This window comes from Pyrus communis, chromosome 2 (genome assembly GCF_041283825.1).
Source record: "Pyrus communis isolate YQ-2024b chromosome 2, ASM4128382v1, whole genome shotgun sequence".
Classification (NCBI taxonomy): Eukaryota; Viridiplantae; Streptophyta; class Magnoliopsida; order Rosales; family Rosaceae; genus Pyrus; species Pyrus communis.
The window spans coordinates 22,190,795-22,212,504 of NC_142566.1; the positions used below are offsets into that span (position 1 = coordinate 22,190,795).

The window sequence follows — 21,710 nt, forward strand, 5'->3', positions numbered from 1 at the left end:
ACAAGCTTGTTGAGACATTTCAGCTCCTTTAATTAATTATTAAATATATCAGTTTATGATTTGCATGATAAGTTTGTTGAGAAGAACGTTGAGAAGCTTATATATCATATCCTATTCATACTCAATGATTTAGTACAATGCTAGTACATTGTACCGCAAACATATAGGTTGTACCCCATATATGTAACTTTAGATAATTTGGGTGTGACACTTTATGATCGGAGTAGATCTCAATGAGATTTCAAAGCAAAATGCTGTCGTTTAACTAGGAAAAGCATGTAATTATCTATACTACTATATAAAGCCAGCAGCCTCATTTGGGATCACAGAATTCACCAAAATAAATGGGATAAAAATGCCCTCCAAATAAAAAAGTTCAAAAACAGTTTAAAATAATGCATAAAATAATGTAAGGGTATTTTCGTCATATAAATAGTGTTTTTTATAGTTAATTTTTTGTGCAGTTTTTTATTTTTTATTTTTTTTATAATTAGTACCTCATAATGGGCTAGCAATAATATGATTCAATCATTTGTTTATTAAATATTATTTTTTCTATTTTTAAACATGTTCAAAACATCTTAAGAGGTGTAGTGCTGGTTATAAAAAAAAGTCTTTCGCACGCACATTATAATGTGATTCAATTAGTTGTCAAATAAATTTTTTTTTAACAAACGATATTATCTACACTAAGGGGGAGGCCTGGAAGGGTTGGGCTTAACCTCACAATAAATTAACAATAACGTGATTCAAAAAATGCATAGTCGCACATAGTACACTGTAATTCAAAAAATGTCCTTTGCACGCACGTAAGCGCATGCATGAAGGCTAGTGTCCTTGATAATGCTGGGAGAAATGCTAAGGAGCCTCTCTTAAAAATACGATTCTTTATGGACTCTCTACCAACTCATATTTTGACACAATGTTTTATAATATTAGTACGAAAATTAACGAAAAATTGTAAAGTGGTAGAGAGGCTCCACAAAAAGACTTACTTTGAGACAATTTCCTTAGCATTTATCTAATGCTGGTGTTTAAGTAGACCACCGTCTTTTCACCTTTTAGCCTGCATATTTTTTTTAACTCGGATCCGTTAATCCATATATCAAATGGACTTCGTGCTGGAAGCCATATAACAAGAAAATTATAAATCGAGTAAAAATTATCCTATTAATCAAATATTTAGTCAACATCTCTGGAGAAAGAGGATGTGCCACTATCCATAATAATATCATTTCCTAACCTTTTATTAGGTCATCTAAGAATAAAATCACATAAACCCTACTTGATTTCTTACAGTTAATTATTTTTTGCCTATAAATAAAAAAATGATACTACAAATCACTATGGGGTGACTTAGTGGTTGGTGATAGATTTCAAGCCTGTATTTCAAAAGGCACGTTTTAGATTCGAATTCTGGCACTAGTAAATCACACATTGGTGGCTCGAAGTAGGCTGAAATGTCTTTGTGAGTCATTTCAGCTTCCGAAAGAGTAAATTGTCGTAACAAAGCTACTAACAAGTCCCCTTTAAAAAAAATAATACGTACAAAAGTGATTTATAAGAGAATCTTGAACCTAAACCAGAAACATACATACATAAAAACAACTAAATGAAAAGTTTATGCATGTATATGAAATTGATATTTGTTTATAAAGATAAAATATTCCTCGTACGTAAGGAATAGAGTGCTTTTAAACGCACAATCTTATTAGCAGTAGAGCGTGTAGTTTAGATAAAAAATAAAAAAAATACTCCAAACATACATGATAAGTGATAACTAGTGAATGGTGAGTTGGATCACAAATCCTACGTTCTAGATGATGAATTATCAAAGTCAAATTAAATGTGCACGCCCATTTATCTATTTTGCATTAGTCCGTACATCCAATTAATTATTATTGCCACCTTCGACACCATCATCTCATTGTAAAAGAAATGTTATCAGCAGCAGCTACCCCCACTAAATTTTTTTAAAAGCAGTTTTTCAGAAAGAAAAAAAAAATTGGGGCTAAAATATATTTAGTAAATGAAAAAAAAAAAAAAAAAAAAAAAGGTGTTATGAGTGTAAAATAACAGAAAGTAGAAACAACTCTATTCATGTTTCTCAAAAAAACCTTTTTTTTTTAATTATTTTTTTTATGGGAGATGGGTGAATAGTATCAATGAATGACACTTTCCTATCGACAATTCTATTTAGTGTTTTTTTTCTTCTTAAAAGCGTTTTTAGCACTATAGTTTCCCAAACACTCACTTGTTTTTTTTTTTTTTCACAGCTGTTTATACTTACAGCACATCAAAAGCAGTTTTGGAAAGAAAAAAAAAATTTGTTTATTCTCACAGCACAACAAATTTTTTATGAAAAATTCAAAATCTAACGGTAGAGAAATTTGACTAATTATACAAGTTTATGGGGTAATTGACAAAGTAAAAATTTAGGACGAAAATTGGCACTGACTTACAAATTCAAGGAACAAATAAAAAAATACCTCTTGTTTTAATCTCCCTACAAGTTGGGTTGCAACTTACAACATTTTAATGTCACCTAGTGATCTAAATGGTGATTAGAGTCTAATTACCATTGGATTATCATTTGATGTGAGGTTTTATTTACCATCAAAAGAGAATTGGAGGTCGAATTAGGAGAATTGATACTTTAGATGCAGGGTTAAATGATTTATATTTGAATTAATCACTCTTTTAGAGCACTTGACAAGATATTGAAAGATGGAGAAGTTTAAACCCAAGAGTTCGAAGATAGGGTTAAATGACGGTGTTGTAGGACACTATTTCCCCTTAAGTAACTTTAATTAAGGACTTTGACCCCAGCTAGGTTACATTTACAAAGCTTAATTCCGAATCATTTCAACCTACCAACTAAATAAGAAACATGATGACAGTTGACAAAACTGAAAGATCGTTGGTCCACTGTGCAATTCTAGGAGGAAATTTCTAAGATCACTTTTACATGTCCAGTAAAATTGTCCTCAGTTTTTAACCCTCACTCCCTCAGATTATCTCGACCTTTGGTTGCAGAGACATCCAAAACATAAAAATCGAATCCTCGTCGCTAACTTCATCTTTTTATTCTGCTGAAAGAGGTTTTGAGTTCAAATTTTACGAATCTCAGATGTTGAATTCTAGATAAAAAGACATCAAGTAATCAAATCTGCAACCAGGTTCCTATGTTCGATTCTCCATTCCCTCTTATCAACAATATCTAAACGTAAGCATCTTTCATTTGGTGCTAAACTTTTTACTCACTCAGATTATCTTCCATTTGGTGAATTTCATTGGTAGACATCCAACGTATTAAAATCGAATCAACTAAATCCGGTTGATAAATGTAGTATGAGTTTAAAACTATGATCCACATGCGTTGATCTACTTTTACTCACCCTGCAACCGAACTTTTACGTTCGATTATCCTTTCTCCGTTATCGCTCGTATCAAAATAAAACAAAACAAATATTATATCCAGTTGATAAGGTTTCTTTAGTAGCATGATCCTGGTGGGCCCTGGCTAACCCACATCATGCAATTCTCAAATGGCTGTAATGGAAGCACCAAAAATGTGTTCACTCCAATGTCGGCTTCTGCATTAAACAACTGGTTGGGTTGCCCTAAAATCCAAAAAGCACCACCAGAGAGCCAGCAGTCAGAATTTGGGCAAAAGCACTATTGAAAAAAGCAGGTTTTAGAGAGATGTGGCATTGATGCTTTGGATTGATAGAAGGAATAAAAACCACCCACAAGCACTTCCCACTCACAACACAATTGCATTAAGCAGAATGTGCTGTGACTCAGGAAACCAGTATATTTTATAATCCCACCCTCTCCAACACCTCTCTCTAAGTTGCAGGATTTGTTTAAGTCCCTAGTGAGAGTTCTCATGAATGTTCACCAATGGCAACTCCTCTAGGAAAAGTGTTTAATAAAATTTCAAGTTTTGCCACACGTTGGAGAAGGAGCAACACTACAACTCCTCTGGGAAGAAGAATCTTTCATAGGGATGTTGAAAGAGACCAGTTCCAGTATGGAAATGCTCATTGCCTCTCCTCCTACTACAGCGTCTTCGTCGCCCGCCTCGCCATCATGGTTAGTACAAGTTCATGCATCTCCTAAATTTGAAAGTTTGTTCTACATGATCAATATGTTAAGCTTGAAAGGGCACTCGATTTTTCGCCTCATTGAGAAACACTGCTTACCAGCAACTTACAGCTGAATGTGTTCATAATTGTTCTGTTCGTGCTTTTGACTAGTTAATTTTGCATATGTATAACTGTGATATGCGGGACGGAGAAACTTAGCGTACTGATTACACATAGCCTTGTTATATTGATGGTTTTTTGTGTGCAGGTTATGCTAGCAATTTTAATAGGGCTACTAACCATACTGACATGGCATTTCACAAGGATCTACACTGCAAAATCGCTGAGCAACTTAGCATACGGGCTTCGATACGAACTTCTGCAACGTCCTGTGTTAAGGATGTGGAACATCTTAAATTCCACGGCAGAAATAACAGCAGCGCAGGTTAAGCTTTCGGAGTATGTGATTAAACGGAACAGCAACCCTACCAGTCAAGCAGAACAAGTGGAGGTTGATTAATTGTTACACCTTTTTCGTGTTCTTGTTAATCTGATTTGAGACTGTTTTACCTATGTTCTTGATTTGATGCATTTTTGACCTCTTAGCAGCTATATGAATCAATGAGGGCTATGACGTGGGCAATGTTCGCGAGCCGTAAGGCTCTCAATGCAATCACTATAAACTACAGAAATGGTTTTGTCCAGGCATTCCACAGAGATCACAGGAGCAACAATACATACTACATCTACTCTGATCTCTCAAACTATTCGATCGGCGCAAGTGGTGCGTATGATGCTAATGCAGTGACAACACATCAGGCGTGGAGTGATCAGTCCATACATGGCAACATTTCTGCGAAATGGTTCCGTGAGCCACTTGATCCCGTCACAGGGGAGAAGACAGGGAAAGCAACCCAAATTCAACCGGATGATCTGATCAACATTGCAGGGCTTTCACAAGTACCGGATGGTGTGGCCACTTGGCACGTGGGGGTGAGCAAGTATTCGGATTCACCACTTCTTTCGGCTGCACTGGCGGTTTCCGACCCTTCAAATAAAAGTAAAGTGGCGGTTGTGGGTGTTACTACAGCTCTGTACAGTGTAGGGCAACTGATGAAAGAGCTTGTTGAGTTTCACAGTGGACATATTTACTTAACTTCTCGAGAAGGTTACTTGCTTGCTACGTCAACAAATGCTCCACTTTTGACGAATTCGACGAGAGGGCCTAAGCTCATGATGGCTGTCGATTCTGAGGATCGCATAATACACTCAGGGGCAGAGTGGTTGCAGCGAGCCTATGGTGACAAGTTTCCTCCTAGTCATGAGGTTCATGTTGAGAATGCCAGGCTTGGAAACCAGCAGTATTACATCGACTCGTTTTTTCTAAATTTAAAGAAACTTCCTCTGGTAAGCTTTCTCTAACATCAGTATTGTTCCCAACTTGTACTTAACCGCGTGCTAGCGTAGTAAGTGTGATGTTTCATCATAAAAGGCATATGTTTAATTAGTAGTGTCGTATTTTATTTTGCCAAGCTTCCGACTATGAAGAATAGGCTTTCTCTAAACCATTTAAGAAGGAAGCTAAATCAAGCTACGGTTTGTGCAGGTAGGGGTTATCATCATTCCGCGAAAATATATAATGGGGAAGGTAGACGAAAGAGCGTTCAAAACGTTGGTTATACTGATATCTGCATCCTTTTGCATTCTGGTGATTGGATGTGTTTGCATTTTCATACTCACGAACGGAGTTTCAAAGGAGATGAAGCTGAGGGCAGAACTGATAAGTCACCTAGATGCAAGAAGAAGGGCTGAGGCCTCTAGTAACTACAAAAGCCAATTTCTAGCCAATATGAGGTAGAAAAGTCCAGCATTTCCGAGAGTTCGATATATAGCTAATCTCTTTAATGCCCTTTTCGGTTACAAACCTACGCTACCAAGCTAAGCATTTTCGACACTTAGTTATTATGACCATTATCACGTATACTTAATCTCTTTGTGAAGATACGGGTTTTGCTCGTAGATTAGTTTAAACACGCCTTGTGATCTAATCCAAGCGTATGTAACTTTGTTGCATTGCAGTCATGAACTGAGGACACCAATGGCGGCGGTGATTGGGCTGCTGGACATTATGATCAGTGATGATTGCCTTACAAATGAACAATACTCTACAGTTACTCAGATCAGAAAATGCTCGACCGCTCTACTTCGGCTTCTCAACAACATATTGGATCTCAGCAAGGTTAGACATAGGGACATTGCACCGTTTATCTGAAAAAGAAACTAACAATTGGTTATGTTGGAATATGTTTTGCAGGTTGAATCTGGAAAAATGGTGTTGGAAGAAGCCGAGTTTGATCTGGGAAGAGAACTCGAGGGGCTCTTCGACATGTTCTCCGTGCAGTGTATTAACCACAATGTGGAGACTGTTTTAGATCTCTCTGGTATTTACTTAAACAGAAATGATTAGTATTTCATTTAGAAGTCATTCTATTTTGTTCATGAAAATTTATTTGATCGATCTTTTTTTCTTCAGATGATATTCCGAAATTAGTTCGAGGGGACTCTGCAAGAGTTGTTCAAATATTTGCTAATCTAATCAGCAACTCTATCAAGTTCACTACATGTAAGTAAAACTTCCATATTATAACGATTTCGCTAAGCTCTGTTTTATACAACCTTTGTTGTATTTTGTATGACGAATTGTGACAAATGTTTGCAGCGGGTCACGTTATACTTAGAGGATCATGCGAGAACTTCAACGTTTCTGGTGACACCAGGAGAATCCTTCTTGATCAGAAAAATTTGTGGCCGTCTCATAAGGCAAAGCTGAAGCAAGGCAACCATGTAAAAAAGGCTTCCAACAAGGACGACAACAAAATGATTCTTTGGTTCGAAGTTGATGACACTGGTTGTGGTATGCAACGGAGAACCTTATTTCAAGCACACGCACAAAAACTCACTCGGAAAACGTTTTTCCCATGATAACTTGTGTCGTTTTATCTTTTTACTATATTTTGCAGGAATTGATCCGAGTAAATGGGAGTCTGTTTTTGAAAGCTTTGAGCAAGCTGATCCCTCAACAACTCGAACGTAAGTAAATCAAGCAACTTCCACTGTCCTGTGGTTTTTCCCAGCATGCTTATCTCTGTTATCTTTTTTTCAGGCATGGGGGAACTGGACTTGGACTTTGCATTGTACGAACATTGGTGAGTTAACAATTTCTTATGTAGAGTAGTCATGCATGTCAAAGTAAATCACATTCCACGAACACCTAAACACGAAGATTATCTGAGTTTCGTGTAAGTTATGACCCTTGAACAATCAGCTGCACGCTTGAAAGCTTCGCCAATTCTAATCAGTTTTCACCCTGATCTGCAACAATGTTATGTTATTCTGCATCTTCTCCATGTTTGCTTTTATGCTTCAAATAATTGTATAGCGGTGATGACAGGTTAACAAGATGGGTGGTGAAATCAAGGTTGTAAAGAAGGACGGGCAGGGTACTTTAATGCAATTTTACTTGGTTCTCAATACGCCTGCAGATGGCATGGAGCAACATTGTCAAGTAGATTTTGCAAAGAAAAATGTAGTTGTAAGTTAACTTTCTTTTTGATTTTCAGGTTATCCGAAACTAGAAACTGAGACGTTATGTGGATTTCTTGTACTTATCTACTAAATACTACTAACGATTGAATGTGAATGCAGGTGCTGCTTGCACTACACGGCAGCATGGGGAGACTGATTATGTCCCAGTGGTTGCGAAAAAAAGGAGTGTTCACTCTGGCAACATCTGAGTGGAATGAACTGACACAAATTCTTCGAGAACTCTTTCATAGCAGGAATTCGTCTAATAAAAACAGTTTCGAAAAACAGTATTCGCTGAGTGAATCTTTGAGAGGTGAAATACGAAACACATGTGACATGAGGAACCCAGCTTTCGTCATGGTTGTCGATATAGGGCTGCTTGACCTGAGCACGGATATATGGAAGGAGCAGCTTAACTTCCTTGATCAATACTCTGGGAAAGCAAACTTTGCATGGATGCTGAATCATGATACATCCAACGCCATAAAGATGGAGCTCCGAAGAAAAGGGTATGTTTTGATGGTTAATAAACCGATGTACAAGGCGAAAATGGTTCATATTTTGGAAACTGTCATGACAGAGAGAGATCTTGACACCCAGAGGAGATCCGCAACCTGTTTGACAAATAGCACAAATGAAGGTGACTTGCATGAATGCCTTGAGATCGATTCTACTCATTTTTATGTTGGCTGCAGCTCTGATGATTCTGATATATCTGAAAAGAACGACTCTAATTCTGAAAACACATCTCATGTCGAAGAAAAGCAAAGAGACGGTATCATGAAACCTAGTTCCCCGCAGTACCAGGCGGTTAACAGCTGCTTAGTTGAACTCACACGCGTGTGCTCGAAAGACAATAATTCAAGGAAAGAAGACACAGAAGATAAGGAATATAAAGCAATGAGCAACAATCAAGCATCCCATGCAACAAAATCACAATGTGAAAACTCGAAAGTTCAAGAACATCATTCAATCACCAGCAGTACGAAAGAGAACGGTAGTTCATATAAAAATAGAACTACAAATCAACAGAAATCTCTCGAAGGCGTGCGCATTCTACTCGCAGAAGATACACCGGTGCTGCAGAGAGTTGCAACTATAATGCTCGAAAAAATGGGGGCTACTGTGATTGCTGTGGCTGATGGACTGCAGGCAGTAGATGCTCTCAACTGTATGAACAAATCAGAAGATTGTAGAAAGGAATTTCACTCGAAAGATGGAGATACGAACTTGGATAATCAAATATGGGGTTTCCGTCCATTCGACTTGATTCTAATGGACTGTCAGGTAAGAATCAAAACTCGAAAAACAATTCATATCTATTTGCTTTAGCTCTTAAAATCTCGTCAGCATTACATTGTTCATGATGGAAGAATTAAACCCTACTACTTAGTACTAAAGAACCCCTAAACCCTATACAAATCTGGCCGCATTGTAAATGTAACAATTTGTTTCTTAAACATGCATCGCGTCGTGTCATGACTCGTGAAGTTGATGAACTTGCGCGTGTTTATGTGAATCAGATGCCGAAGATGGACGGTTATGAAGCAACGAAAGCAATCAGGAAATCGGAGGAGGGGACCGATTTGCACATTCCGATCGTAGCCCTAACAGCTCATGCAATGTTATCAGATGAAGCAAAGTGCTTGGAGGTGGGGATGGATGCTTATCTGACAAAGCCAATTGACTACAAGTTGATGGTGTCTACCATTCTTTCACTCACTAGAACAACAACCTAATTAACTTTCCAACTTATCAGGCAAAAAATGTAAGCAAATTTAACAAAGTTTGCTTAGGAAGCCTTTTTGATGTATAATTAGGGAATAATACTTGGAAAATAAAACAAATATGGGAAGAGCAGGGTGTTCTTTTGCTAATTCCCACCAAAAAGTATTTTGCAGGCTAACTAGGCCAAATCAAGGTTAATCCAAATTTGGGCAAGCAAATCTGCTAGTTCCTTTCACTATTGGCAGGGGAGAGGGTACAAGTCTACAAGACCATCCTTTTCCTATTAAACATGATATCATATTTTCAGCGTTTGTATTCGCTTTTTAAAAAATATTTTCACTTTTAAATAAATGAAACTGATTTCGAAATCGAGCTAAATTTTGAAAACTCACATGTAACATTCCACATCATCCAGGGGAGTGGATCATGTAACATCCCACATCATCCTTTCCCAGAAACAAAACCGTAAGGGTGTGGTCGGGGCCAAAAGCGGATAATATCGTGCTACGGTGATGGAGCGGGTCTGGAATGTGGTAGACCCCGGACCGGGATATGACACACAAATGTAGCTTTTAAGTTATGGTGTTCAATTTTGAAAAGAGTGAAAAATAAAACAATTATTTCAATTTTTAAAAAGTGGAAAATAAAACAACTATAAAAAAATATTTAAATTTCATTTTTAAATATAGAATAAAAATAGTTATTAAACGACCATAAGATTTTTTTTTTTCACGAACGATATTATCTACATTAAAAGGAGAGGGGATGGGCATAGCCTCACAATAAGCTGGCAATAATGTGATTCAAATTCATCTTTGGCAAGAATCGAATTTATAACCTCTCACTGAGTTTTTATCAATAATAGCCAAAATTTAACACTCAATTTCATAAATGTCACATTTTATAAAATCTTTCAAATATAACAGAAAAATTACTTAAATAGACCTAAATACCTTCAAAATTAAAACCAAATCAAAATTAGTGGCAAAACTCTCACCCCCACAACTATATATCCAAGCAGCAACATTGCTAAACTTCCCAATCATTTTCATGTCTAAAAATTTAAAACTTTCTGCACATGGATTAATATTTTTAGCCCGTTGAGAGCAGCATTTTCGCACACCCTCACTCCATTGTTTAGTTTTGATTGGTTTGTGAGATCGGCTACAATTTTGAACTTGCTAATAGGGATTATAGATTAATTAGATTTGCGGGAAGAGAAGCACGAATTTAATTGAAATGATCCTCTTATGAAAACTGTTATGGTTTTAAATCCATGTCATCCAACAAATTTAAGGAAAATTCGTAAGCACAATCGGATTGGAATTTGGTTTCAATGAGTTATAATCCTCAACTAATATCACGTCTGCTAAATGATTGTACAAATAATATTTTGCCGTGACGATATTGTATTAACAGTAACAATTGAGTTTTAGACATGAGCAACAAATTTTCAAGTTGGTACTCAATTAGTTGACAGTTAGACAACACCCGCAACTGCTCAACGACGTTTACCAACTGTCCTCGCGGCCTTGCACTTTGAACAACAATGTAGAGGAGATCTATTCTAGTGCTTTGGGTTTTCTGTGTAAATGATTTTTGAGATTTTGAGCATATTTAGGTCCATTTACATGAGTTTTTTGCTATATTTGAAAGTTTTTATAAAATGTGACATTTATAAAATAAGGTGTTAAATTTTGGTAATTATTGATAAATACTCCCCCTCACTTACAACTGATGAGGAACATCATAGACCGTGATTTTTTTATTTTTTATTTTTAAGTACACCATAAACCGTAATATTAAGTGACTTATTATTATTTTTAACACCATAAGACCTTTTATAAATTGGACAGAACATATGACAAGATTTGATTGCTCGGCAGAACCGTGATAATAGGGGAATCAAACAATAAATCTAGTAAACACTTTTTAATCAATTGAATTTGAGGTATAAATCTGTTGTAATTTGTAGTAAACGTTCGCTTAAACAAAAGAAAAAAAATTACAAAAAAAAAAAAATTAAATATAGAAACAATTATTGTCAGTCCAAAATTTTCATTAGACATATCATCTCTTTTCCAAATGTAAAAATTTTAAAGTGCACAATCAAAATTCTTGAGTGCCAATAGTAATTTCTATAAAATTACATAAAAACCAAAAATCTTAAATGACCATTTTGCCCCACTGTGCGAAGAGAAAATTAACAAGTGACTTGTGGCCTAAGTCGAGAATAGCAAAATATAATTGTCACTGCGAAAGAGAACGCCCAAACCGAAAAGGCACCAGCTCCCCGGAAAACCCCAGATCAGAAGAAAGAAGAAGAAGACGAGGCAGTAGAAAGATGGCGAGGTACGACAGAGCCATTACAGTTTTCTCTCCAGACGGTCATCTCTTCCAGGTCGAGTACGCGCTCGAGGCGGTCCGTAAGGGTAACGCCGCCGTCGGCGTCCGTGGCACCGACACCATTGTTCTCGGCGTCGAGAAGAAGTCCGCCGCTAAGCTCCAAGACTCCAGGTATCGAGATCACACGTACATATTTTGTTTTCTTTGCCTTGATCTAACTGAGGAAAATTGAAGTTGGGTTTATGGTTAGGGTTTTTGAATCGCATCGATTTCTGATTCTTTTGGGTTTTAATCGCTGCAATTGGTTTGAATGGTGGCTTAAATTGCAGTTGAAATTAATGGGTAAGATTTCAATTGGGTCGTTGCAATTTTAAGACGAACAAGATGTCAATTTTAAGGTGGAAATTCTAGTCTAATCAGTGAAAAAATATATTTTTTACTTATTTCTAAAGTAGTCGACAGCCCATTTGTTTAAAATATTGGTAATCATGCTTGGAAGTCCTAATCGAATCCAAAAAGTTATTAAATTGTTGTAGACTCTTTCAGTAGACTGCATTAACTAAGCCCCGTAGATTTCTGATACAAATATCTGATTTGGTGCTTTGCTTTCGCTACTGCGATTGAATAAAGATTGATACTGAAGAAGTTATCAAAACACTATCTAGGTTATGCGCGGTCTATATGTACATTGGTGTCGATAGGGTTGTATGGATCTATGATGCACCTTGCAGACCTACCCTTCGACTGGAGCACAAACCACACATTAGTTGCTCATTTTGGATGCAATATATGTCATAAATCAATTTCCTTTGAACATTATGAGTAGTTGTTAAGGAAAAGAAAAAGAGATTGTGCTTGTGGACTTTCTTTGTAACCATATTCTTTCTTCTGCTGTGCAGATCGGTGAGGAAGATTGTGAACCTGGACAATCACATTGCTCTAGCCTGCGCTGGGCTCAAAGCAGATGCTCGTGTGTTGATAAACAAGGCACGGATTGAATGTCAAAGCCACAGGCTTACTGTTGAGGATCCAGTGACTGTCGAGTACATAACGCGATACATTGCTGGTCTTCAGCAAAAGTACACACAGAGTGGTGGTGTGAGACCATTTGGTCTTTCAACTTTGATTGTCGGATTTGATCCATACACAGATTCACCATCACTATATCAGACAGATCCTTCTGGGACTTTTTCAGCATGGAAAGCCAATGCAACTGGAAGAAACTCCAATTCGATAAGGGAGTTTCTGGAGAAGAACTACAAAGAAACTTCTGGGCAAGAAACTGTAAAGCTTGCAATCCGGGCTTTGCTTGAGGTAAGTTGTTTGGGCTTCCCTTATTTGTTGCACCTAATTTTCTGTTCTCTGTGACTGATCTCAGAACTTTCTTGATGTCCCAAACCCAGATTCGATTCAACGAATTAATATAGGACCCATCATTTTGTTCTGTGTTTCAAACTATATGTTAGTTGGGAAAGTTTCTAAATGATAATACTGGGAAGGCAATAAATTTTGTCCATCTCAGGCTACACGATGATTTGAAATGTGACATAATGGTGAATAGGATATGCAAATCAAAATGCATAGCAATTTTAGATGCTTGTTCAGTGCCTTTGTTCATAGATGCAGTAATAGTGCATTCGTTTTGAAAAGGAACGGATTTATACTTGGCTCTGACATGGTAAATGACAAGTTTGTTAAGTTTTTTTTCGTAGCTTGATCATTTTAGAACTGCCACTACTGGCTTATTGCCAGCACTAGAAACGACACAGTGGCATAGCATGTGAAATTGTAAGTTATGATGAACTAAAACCGTGCCACATCTTCTGCTCAAATTGCTTGCGGGTCCAAATAACCAGAGAAAATCTAGTGCGCCATTAAGGCATTAGAGTCTAGAATTTTTGCATGACTATCACTATTTACCTTGAGACTAGGGAAGAGAGCATGTCATTTGTACTTGTGTTATTGTGTGCTATATGTTACATACTTTGTTCCCGAAAAGTATAAATTTCAAATTGTCTAAAATCTCATTTTGTAGGTTGTTGAGAGTGGAGGGAAAAACATAGAAGTTGCGGTGATGACGAAGGATCACGGTCTGAAGCAACTTGAAGAAGCTGAAATTGATGCCATTGTTGCTGACATAGAAGCAGAGAAAGCAGCTGCCGAGGCCGCAAAGAAGGGACCTCCCAGGGAGACATGATCTTACGTATTTTCCTTTTGCAACTTAATTTATGATGAACTCCACCTTGCTGTTCTTTTGGAGTTGTACTTTGCACTTGATTTGGCTGAAACTGATCTCAACCTCCTGCATTCTGTATTCTCATGAGCTTCGAAATTGCTAGTTATTACAGCTTATATCTTCAAATGGATTGAGATTTGCTTATTCAAGTTTTAATCGAAGCCTGCTCGAATTGTTGTCTTTAACTTTGCGATTGCTTACGGCATCTATATGAATTCAACCGTACCATTTACGGCCAAGAATGGCCTGTTGGGCAGGCTCTCCAGTGTCTACCGTTTAAACTCTCGTTTCCAATTGTAACGAAATTGGAAATGTAGCACACTGGTGCATCAAGATGAAGGACTAGAGAGCTTGCCACCCCTCCATTACCAAGAGAGAGTTATCAAGACCGTCATTACAAACGAACCAGACACATTGACATATTGAGCGTGGCACGTTGTCTGGTTCCATAACGACATTCTTGATAACTCTCTCTACAGTCTTCAATAACATTTCTTGACAACCTTCTTATCATCACTTGAAAATTCGAAACTAAATCCAGATTTGATACTACCATCGATCTCACTTAAAAAGTTATCAGCGGATATCGATTGTGAGGGCTTCGTTTTGGTTGGCCACTAAAAAAGTTAAAATTAAAATTAAAAAAAAAAAAAAAAAAAAAAAAAAAAACCTGATAAAAATGGCCCATGCAGGTCTCGAACCTGCGACCTTCGCGTTATTAGCACGACGCTCTAACCAGCTGAGCTAATAGGCCAATTTGTTCGTGTATTTCTAATGATTTATTTAATTAATTTCTGAAACTCTATTAGTGGCGGGTTTCTTTCTACTTTGTAGTTCCTTCTCTCTTCCCCGACATTGGAAACCCCCACGGAGACCCAGAGCTTCCGCCATGAAAGAAGATTACGAGGTACTCTTGTCTGTCCATACTCCCAATTTAATTTCATTTTTCCTTTTATTTGGAAGACATTAATTTCAGTTTTAATTCTGATATTATTATCACGGCCTTGATCTCTTCTCTCTTTCAACCCAAATCAAACTCTCAAACGTCCCAATTCATAAAAATTGAGCTTGGTTTATCTAGGAATTCATTAATTTCAAGGCTCTAGAGCTTCGAATTTGTGTGAGAATTTTGCGTATAAACCAACCCAAATCAAACTCTCAAACGTCCCAATTCATAAAAATTGGGTTTGATCGGGAAATTAGGACCAACAGTCGTCAAATTCAGGAACCCAAGTGATCTGGAGTGAATCACTCTTAACTCTCAAGGATGAAATTTTGTAGACCCCTTTCCACCCTCCAAGCTAATCCTGCTCGAATCGCCGTAGCTTCCGCCTGCAATGGGGAGAAAACGTTTACCAGCTTACTAGCCCCGCCCCTCCAGTTCTTTGAGCCTCGTTCCGGCCACCATCAATAGTTCAACATTCGCCTTGAGACGGCCGCGATATGTTAGTTCTGTAAAATGCAAAAAGAATATGCATGGTTGAACTGTTTTGGGTAACAATTGATTGGTCTAATGGGGAATGACATTGTTCCATGATTCCGGTCTTTGTTGGTCTAGTGTTTTCGATGTGCCCCTTGTTCCAATGGGGCATGATAGTGCTGCATCTTCACTTTTTTCACGATTAGCTAAGGAACTAGAGGGCTATGGTGAAGTGATAGCCAGAAACTGTTTAGATTAGGTCCGGCTATTATGATCGAGTTTGGAAACTCCACGAACGTATAGTCTGTTCTATTGATATATAGTAGATTTCACTTGTCATTGCTTTTGTTGACTGATATGCTTAAATTTGGTGATGGAACCATTGGTACCTTTTCAAGTTCGAATGTCTTGAATAGTTTGTGTACTGCTGGCGGAAAGAGGTTTTTATTGTTTGAATTTGTTACTTTCGTTTATGTTTTAAATCAACTGGTTTTTGGTTACTCTAATTTGCTCTCCATTGGCTTTGTTTATGTAGATTGACGAGAAAAAGCAAGCCGCTGCTGATGTTTTGTATAACTATTCAAAATTTGTGATGGCATGCATTGGAAATCAAGTTCGACCTTGTGACCTGAGGTTGCATCTGATGAAGGTAATCTGGAATTGATTGTTTTACGTTACTCGTTTGCAATACTACCATTTACTTCTATATTGTTTTGACAACAATGTAATGAGGAACGCATATAAAATGAGGTCTATTGCTCCATTTGAGGTGACGGTGAACAAGGGTTATCTCAAGACAGGATAGACTTGCCCTGTCGGATTCTTGCCCCGTGTATAGATTATGTTAACTGATACTCTCCTCTCATTCTTCAGGAAATTTCAGGTATACCAACTTCTCTGAAGAAAGATGCATCCCAGAGAGCAGCTTCCCCAGATGCAATGGGCGAATCATCAAGCTCGGGTACAGCTAGACTTGATAAAACAGACAGTTTTCGGGACCGGTTGCTGTAGTCCAACGAAGTGGTGGCCGTCAGTTGCTTGATAGTCAAGGCCTTTGGCTGCCATGGCTACCGCCCTCTCGTATCCGGTTGTATGTAGTGATCTGGTTTATGGGACATTTGTAATGTGATGCAGAAGTTGATCTATCCTTGTATTTTCTCTTTTTTTCCTTTTTAGGATGCAATATGCCATGACTTGTAGTTCACAAAGGCATTGGTCATGTATAATTGAAAATTTCAGAATTTTGTTGGAGCTGGGTGTGCTGATCATAATGTTGGGCCTGGGTGAAACTTTTTTCTCTCTTTCTGAGAACTGAGTCCAATGGGCCTATGTCCGTCTGGAAAAGATTGATTTGGGCTTATAACTAGGTAGAATTTTTTTCAAATAACGAAAATTGACCGCACGATGTACGATGAACAGTCATGATCACATGATCCCTAGAAAAAGGATCCTGCGAGGATCATAGGATCCTTTTCCCTTAAGAAAAATGTTTGAAGCAAAACATAGGAATTCTTTATCCTAATGATCACTCTATAAAGATTATTTTTGAAAGAAAAAAGAAATATTATTTAAAACTAAAGTTGTTTGGTTAGTCAACTATTAAAATAGATAGACAATAAGCAATACTTTTATCCATATTGACCATTTATTTTTATATTGTTTGATGATTAAATAATCTCATATATATATATATATATATATATTTACAAAAATAATTTTTACTTTCGATCATATTTTTTTCAAATTTATTTCTTTATGATTTCTCGCACTTTTATTATCATCTGTTATATTACACATACACCCTCAAAGAATCAGACCAATCATGTGTGAATGTATGACCATACATTAAAACGGTGGGGATACGCGCATAGGATCATTTTCCGCAACATTATACAAACACACACCCTAACGGCTAGTTGTAGAACGGTAACCCCCAACGGTCAAAAATTCGAATCCCTATATTTTACTCGTATTACCCCACAAGTCACACAGATTCCTTCATCCTCTTCCCTTCCCTTCCCTCTCTCTCTCTCCCTCCCTCTCCCTCTCCTCCAATCTTCTTCTCTCCTCAGAGACTTTCTTTCTCTTCAATCCAAAGCCTTCCACATATCTTGTTCATCTTTAGATTTTGCTTCCATTGTGAGATCAAATCATTCATAATTTTCAAAGATGTTGCAGGATATGTGGAATGCTCCGCCTGGTTTCAGACCCACCAAGTCTGCTCCTTCCTCTCCGGCCAAGCCTTTCGGAGTTTCGAGGACTCGCTCTGTCGGGACGGAGTTGTTTCACGTGACTCACAAAGTCCCGGTAGGCGACAGTCCTTATGTCAGAGCCAAGAATGTTCAGGTAAATAAATCTTCTGGGTCCTTTCAAAATTTGGTTCTCAGAACTTGAATTTTTCTGGTTTTGATTTATGGTTTTTTTTTAATTCATTATTTGATTAATGGGTTTCGAAATTTGAATAGCTGGTGGAGAAGGATCCGGAGAAAGCAATCCCGCTGTTTTGGGCAGCCATTAATTCTGGGGACAGAGTGGATAGTGCTTTGAAGGACATGGCGATTGTGATGAAGCAGCAGAACCGGGCGGAAGAAGCTATCGAAGCCATCAAGTCGTTGAGACACCGGTGTTCGGATCAAGCCCAGGAGTCCCTTGACAACATCCTTTTGGATCTTTACAAGGTACTTTTTGAAAACCCCGAAAAGAATTTCATAAAGTTGAATGTTTACAATTTACTGATAATTTTGGGTGACTTTTAATTTTTATAGAGATGTGGGAGATTGGATGACCAAATAGCACTTTTAAGGCACAAGTTGTACCTGATTCAGCAAGGGATGGCTTTCAACGGAAAGCGCACGAAAACCGCCAGATCTCAGGGGAAGAAATTTCAGGTCTCTGTGGAACAAGAAGCCACTAGATTACTGGTGAGATTGCAATCCAAAACCAATACCAAATATTTGTTTAATTCAACTCCGAAATCACTGAAAATTAGTACTAAGTAACTTTATGTGCGTCTCAGGGGAACCTGGGGTGGGCTTTGATGCAGCAGAACAACTACATTGAAGCAGAAGATGCTTATCGCCGAGCACTCACAATTGCGCCGGATAACAACAAGATGTGCAACCTCGGAATCTGCCTAATGAAGCAAGGAAGAATCTCCGAGGCTAAGGAGAATCTCCGCCGTGTTAAGCCGGCAGTTGCGGATGGTCCAAGAGGGACAGATTCCCATCTCAAGGCCTATGAGAGGGCTCAGCAGATGCTCAAGGATCTCGAGTCTGAGATGATGAACAAGGGTGGAGACCGCGTTGAGCAGAGCAGACTTTTCGATGCCTTCCTGGGTTCTTCGTCAATTTGGCAGCCTCAGCCTTGCAGAGACCACAACCATGCAAGCCTGCCGGCAACAGCCGAGTCTGTGAAATCTCAGCCCGATGAGTTTGCTGATGAGAATGTAAATTCTTCAAACATTTTCGCGAACCGGAAAATAGGATTTCCTCAGACTAAAAGTATAAATCAAGTCCCTCAACCAAACGCATTGAATGTGGCTGCAAAGCCTTACTTCTCAAAGTTCATTCCGGCTCCCCCAACGGCCTCTCAATTTGCTGAGACCCTTAAGAGGACAAGATCTGGGAATGCTGCTAATTCAATGAGAGTGACCGAGGCGATTGAGATCACGAAACCTGCTGTGGATTTGGGCGTACCAGAGAACAAGACCAGAAGAAGGCTCTCTCTTGAAGAACCAGGGAATGAGTTGACAGGGTTGTTGCCCGACAACAAGGACTTCGAAGAGGCTATCATCGCCGTGGTCATTGACCCGACAAATGAGGCTGGGAACGCAACTGGAATCAGCAACAGTTCCGGGATGTTTCCGAAGAAGGTTGAGAAGAGGCTCAGGGTTTTTCAGGATATTACACTGTCTCTAAGTCCAAGGGCCTAAACTAACTATAATTGCTTACCTTAATTACCTTAATTCGTTTAATTCAAGGAGTTAAATATTACCTTAATTCGTTTAATTCGAGGAGTTAAATAGTGTTTTTCGGCTGGAGATGAACTTGTTCTCCCCTTTAATTATCTTCTGGCATTGTAGTTGAAGTTGTAATTTGTCAGTTTAATCCACTCTACGGAAGCTGATGATTCTATGTATTCATCATGTAAGCTAAGTCTTTCAACAGAATAAGAAAACCTCTTTAATTTTTGTTGTAAGTTCTCATGCTTCCCCTTTGCTGTTTTTTCATGACGGCCAGAACTCCCGGGGCCTTTGCTGAGACCAGCGCGGTTGGCCTCCCTGGTTGAAGATAACCGTTTGAGGGAAATTATGGAAATATTCATGAGCGAGTTCGAAGTTTTGAACAATAAAACCAATCTAGATTATATAATGAAGTGTTGAACATAATACATATACATGCTGTGGTGACCAAGTCTCAGGTTCAGGGTTAATTAGTTTTCACTTTAAATTATCATGTAACGAGAAAGACTGAGAGAGACGGGTATATATACAAACGAGGGATAGGTACGTTACTGCCCTAAACGAGAGTCTTCATGTCTTGGACGAGACTTTTGCATTTATCGTACACCAATGCAGCGATTATTGCAGCAATTGTAAGAGTAACTAGGACTTTCGGAGCCGAAGAAGGTTGAGTGAAGCCTAATTCTGATAGTTTCTTGTGTGATACTGCATAATCCCTGAAGAATGCATCGTTGTCCTGCACATATATGGTAATATAATCAATTATATATTGTATGAACTTTCCCACCACAACTGTGTGAAACTATTTACATTTTCGAAATAGCTTCATCTTTTCTACCTTAGCATATAGCTCAACATAGCGACGGAACACTGGATCCTCCACCAACACCCTGTCCGTCGGAAGTTGCAGGAGTCCCTCCGTTTTCCCTTTCAGTAGTTCCCTGATGACAGAATTTACATCAAAGGTACGGTTTTATTCGATTGAGATATCCATTGATTACTGCATACAAAAGTAGATAAACCTTTTCACGAATGTCTTACACGAAGTATGAGTTGTCGAATTTCCAAGGCTCCTTTGTCCAGGGGCCTTCAAAGCCAGATCTCTTATTTGCCTTTCCCTACACAACCAACAGAAAAAGATGATTTCTAAATTTTAACGCTCTGTTGAGTAAAATGAAGAACATTTTCTACTTTTACTACGGATGGAGAGCAACTTACCAATGTATGGCCTCCCGATAATACCACAATGTCTTTGTCGGACAGGCCCATGCGGTAGAAAACTTCTCTTAAATGTGATGCACCTATTAACAAAATCAAACAACTGCAGATTTCGAAACCATTTCACGATACAAAACTCAGATGAACACAGTTGATGACATACCAAGTTTGGCATCTGGAAGGCGGCCTTCAGGTGGAGATTGATTAGAGTCCTGATTGAGAGGTAAAGAACGGTATTGAACAAGAACAATTTAGGTAGGTGATACGAAACTTTTCCGACGCACATACCTTTCTACCTGGAACAAAGTTAATGGATGGACCTCCGGTGATCTCTACAGCAACAACCCCTGCAAGCTGGAAGACAAGCCATTAAAGTTAGTCAAATTGAGGGTTTTATCAAATTGCATCACTTTTGTTGGTCTGAAAGCACTTTTAGCCATTAAAAGCACTTCATAATAGACCCCTAAACCAATAAAAACATTTGAAAGTGAAAACCTGGTTGAGGTCAGCATATGTGATTTTAGGGTGTTTGGCCTTCACTTCTTCTGCAAGTCAAAAGCAGAATCAGAAACAAATTAGAGAGTTTAATTGAGAGATTAAGCAGATGAAATCGAAAGCTTACCACATAACTGAACTGCAGTTTCCAATCCCTTATTTGCACTGTGGTTTAACTCTTCCTTGTTCCTGATAGAGCCGTTAGGCCCTCCAGGTATTCCATTCCTTGTTCTAGCGTCGTACGTTCCAGCATCATGCCACCTATTAAAATACAAAGGTTATAGCGTATCAGAAGTTCGGTACACCGAAATAGCTAACTTTCTCGAGCAAGCAAAGGAAATTTAATGGGGGAAACATGTTAAGGAAGAATCAAGGATAAACATTTACGCTATGCGAAGCATAATAGGAGCGCAGTTCTTGCCGTAGATAAGAGCACGAAGGTCTCGGCGAGCCTTCTCAATTTCCTGGAGGTACTCTTTGTTTACAATTGGCGCAGCCATGAGAGCGTGTAAACGTAAAAGGAATACTGAATTTGCAATTCTAAATGACAAAGTTTTTGCTGCCGTGTATGTATATAGGGGCTTAGAAGAAGAATCAGAATAAAGGGAAATGATAACAAGAGTGTTTCCC

At 38.3% G+C, this 21,710-nt stretch overlaps 5 protein-coding genes and 1 non-coding gene across 7 annotated transcripts; 4 read left to right on the forward strand and 2 right to left on the reverse strand.

Annotated features, from left to right (window-relative positions):
• Positions 1 to 3,021: 3,021 nt before the first annotated feature.
• On the forward strand, positions 3,022 to 9,622 carry LOC137747593 (histidine kinase 1). Of its 2 annotated transcripts, none has more exons than XM_068487728.2 (13): positions 3,022 to 4,098; positions 4,360 to 4,602; positions 4,701 to 5,498; positions 5,698 to 5,945; positions 6,171 to 6,330; positions 6,406 to 6,532; positions 6,625 to 6,714; positions 6,811 to 7,005; positions 7,112 to 7,181; positions 7,255 to 7,297; positions 7,543 to 7,683; positions 7,797 to 8,963; positions 9,200 to 9,622. In XM_068487728.2, the coding sequence occupies exons 1-13, from the start codon at positions 3,907 to 3,909 to the stop codon at positions 9,413 to 9,415; spliced, it is 3,690 nt and encodes a 1,229-aa protein (XP_068343829.2). In that variant the 5' UTR covers positions 3,022 to 3,906; the 3' UTR covers positions 9,416 to 9,622. The 2 variants fall into 2 exon arrangements, with proteins under 2 accessions (XP_068343829.2, XP_088543258.1); XM_088687132.1 differs by having other exon boundaries at positions 3,487 to 4,098; positions 4,698 to 5,498.
• Positions 9,623 to 11,634: 2,012 nt separating this feature from the next.
• On the forward strand, positions 11,635 to 14,171 carry LOC137747077 (proteasome subunit alpha type-7). The gene is made up of 3 exons (XM_068487085.2): positions 11,635 to 11,921; positions 12,650 to 13,064; positions 13,786 to 14,171. The coding sequence occupies exons 1-3, from the start codon at positions 11,749 to 11,751 to the stop codon at positions 13,945 to 13,947; spliced, it is 750 nt and encodes a 249-aa protein (XP_068343186.2). The 5' UTR covers positions 11,635 to 11,748; the 3' UTR covers positions 13,948 to 14,171.
• Positions 14,172 to 14,666: 495 nt separating this feature from the next.
• Positions 14,667 to 14,740, reverse strand: TRNAI-AAU (transfer RNA isoleucine (anticodon AAU)). Its single transcript has one exon. It is a non-coding gene; the product is annotated as a tRNA-Ile (tRNA).
• A 16-nt stretch (positions 14,741 to 14,756) lies between these two features.
• On the forward strand, positions 14,757 to 16,657 carry LOC137748790 (uncharacterized). The gene is made up of 3 exons (XM_068488976.2): positions 14,757 to 14,893; positions 15,942 to 16,055; positions 16,280 to 16,657. Exons 1-3 carry the CDS (start codon positions 14,876 to 14,878, stop codon positions 16,415 to 16,417), a joined length of 270 nt encoding a protein of 89 aa, XP_068345077.1. The 5' UTR covers positions 14,757 to 14,875; the 3' UTR covers positions 16,418 to 16,657.
• Positions 16,658 to 17,395: 738 nt separating this feature from the next.
• Positions 17,396 to 19,603, forward strand: LOC137748729 (protein POLLENLESS 3-LIKE 2). The gene is made up of 4 exons (XM_068488903.2): positions 17,396 to 17,752; positions 17,872 to 18,084; positions 18,172 to 18,327; positions 18,423 to 19,603. Exons 1-4 carry the CDS (start codon positions 17,576 to 17,578, stop codon positions 19,335 to 19,337), a joined length of 1,461 nt encoding a protein of 486 aa, XP_068345004.2. The 5' UTR covers positions 17,396 to 17,575; the 3' UTR covers positions 19,338 to 19,603.
• A 137-nt stretch (positions 19,604 to 19,740) lies between these two features.
• LOC137748283 (L-ascorbate peroxidase 3) lies at positions 19,741 to 21,611 on the reverse strand. The gene is made up of 9 exons (XM_068488411.2): positions 21,468 to 21,611; positions 21,208 to 21,341; positions 21,081 to 21,130; positions 20,874 to 20,939; positions 20,749 to 20,797; positions 20,586 to 20,668; positions 20,409 to 20,485; positions 20,206 to 20,308; positions 19,741 to 20,103 (listed from the first exon to the last, which is right to left on the reverse strand). Exons 1-9 carry the CDS (start codon positions 21,578 to 21,580, stop codon positions 19,924 to 19,926), a joined length of 855 nt encoding a protein of 284 aa, XP_068344512.2. The 5' UTR covers positions 21,581 to 21,611; the 3' UTR covers positions 19,741 to 19,923.
• Positions 21,612 to 21,710: the final 99 nt, after the last annotated feature.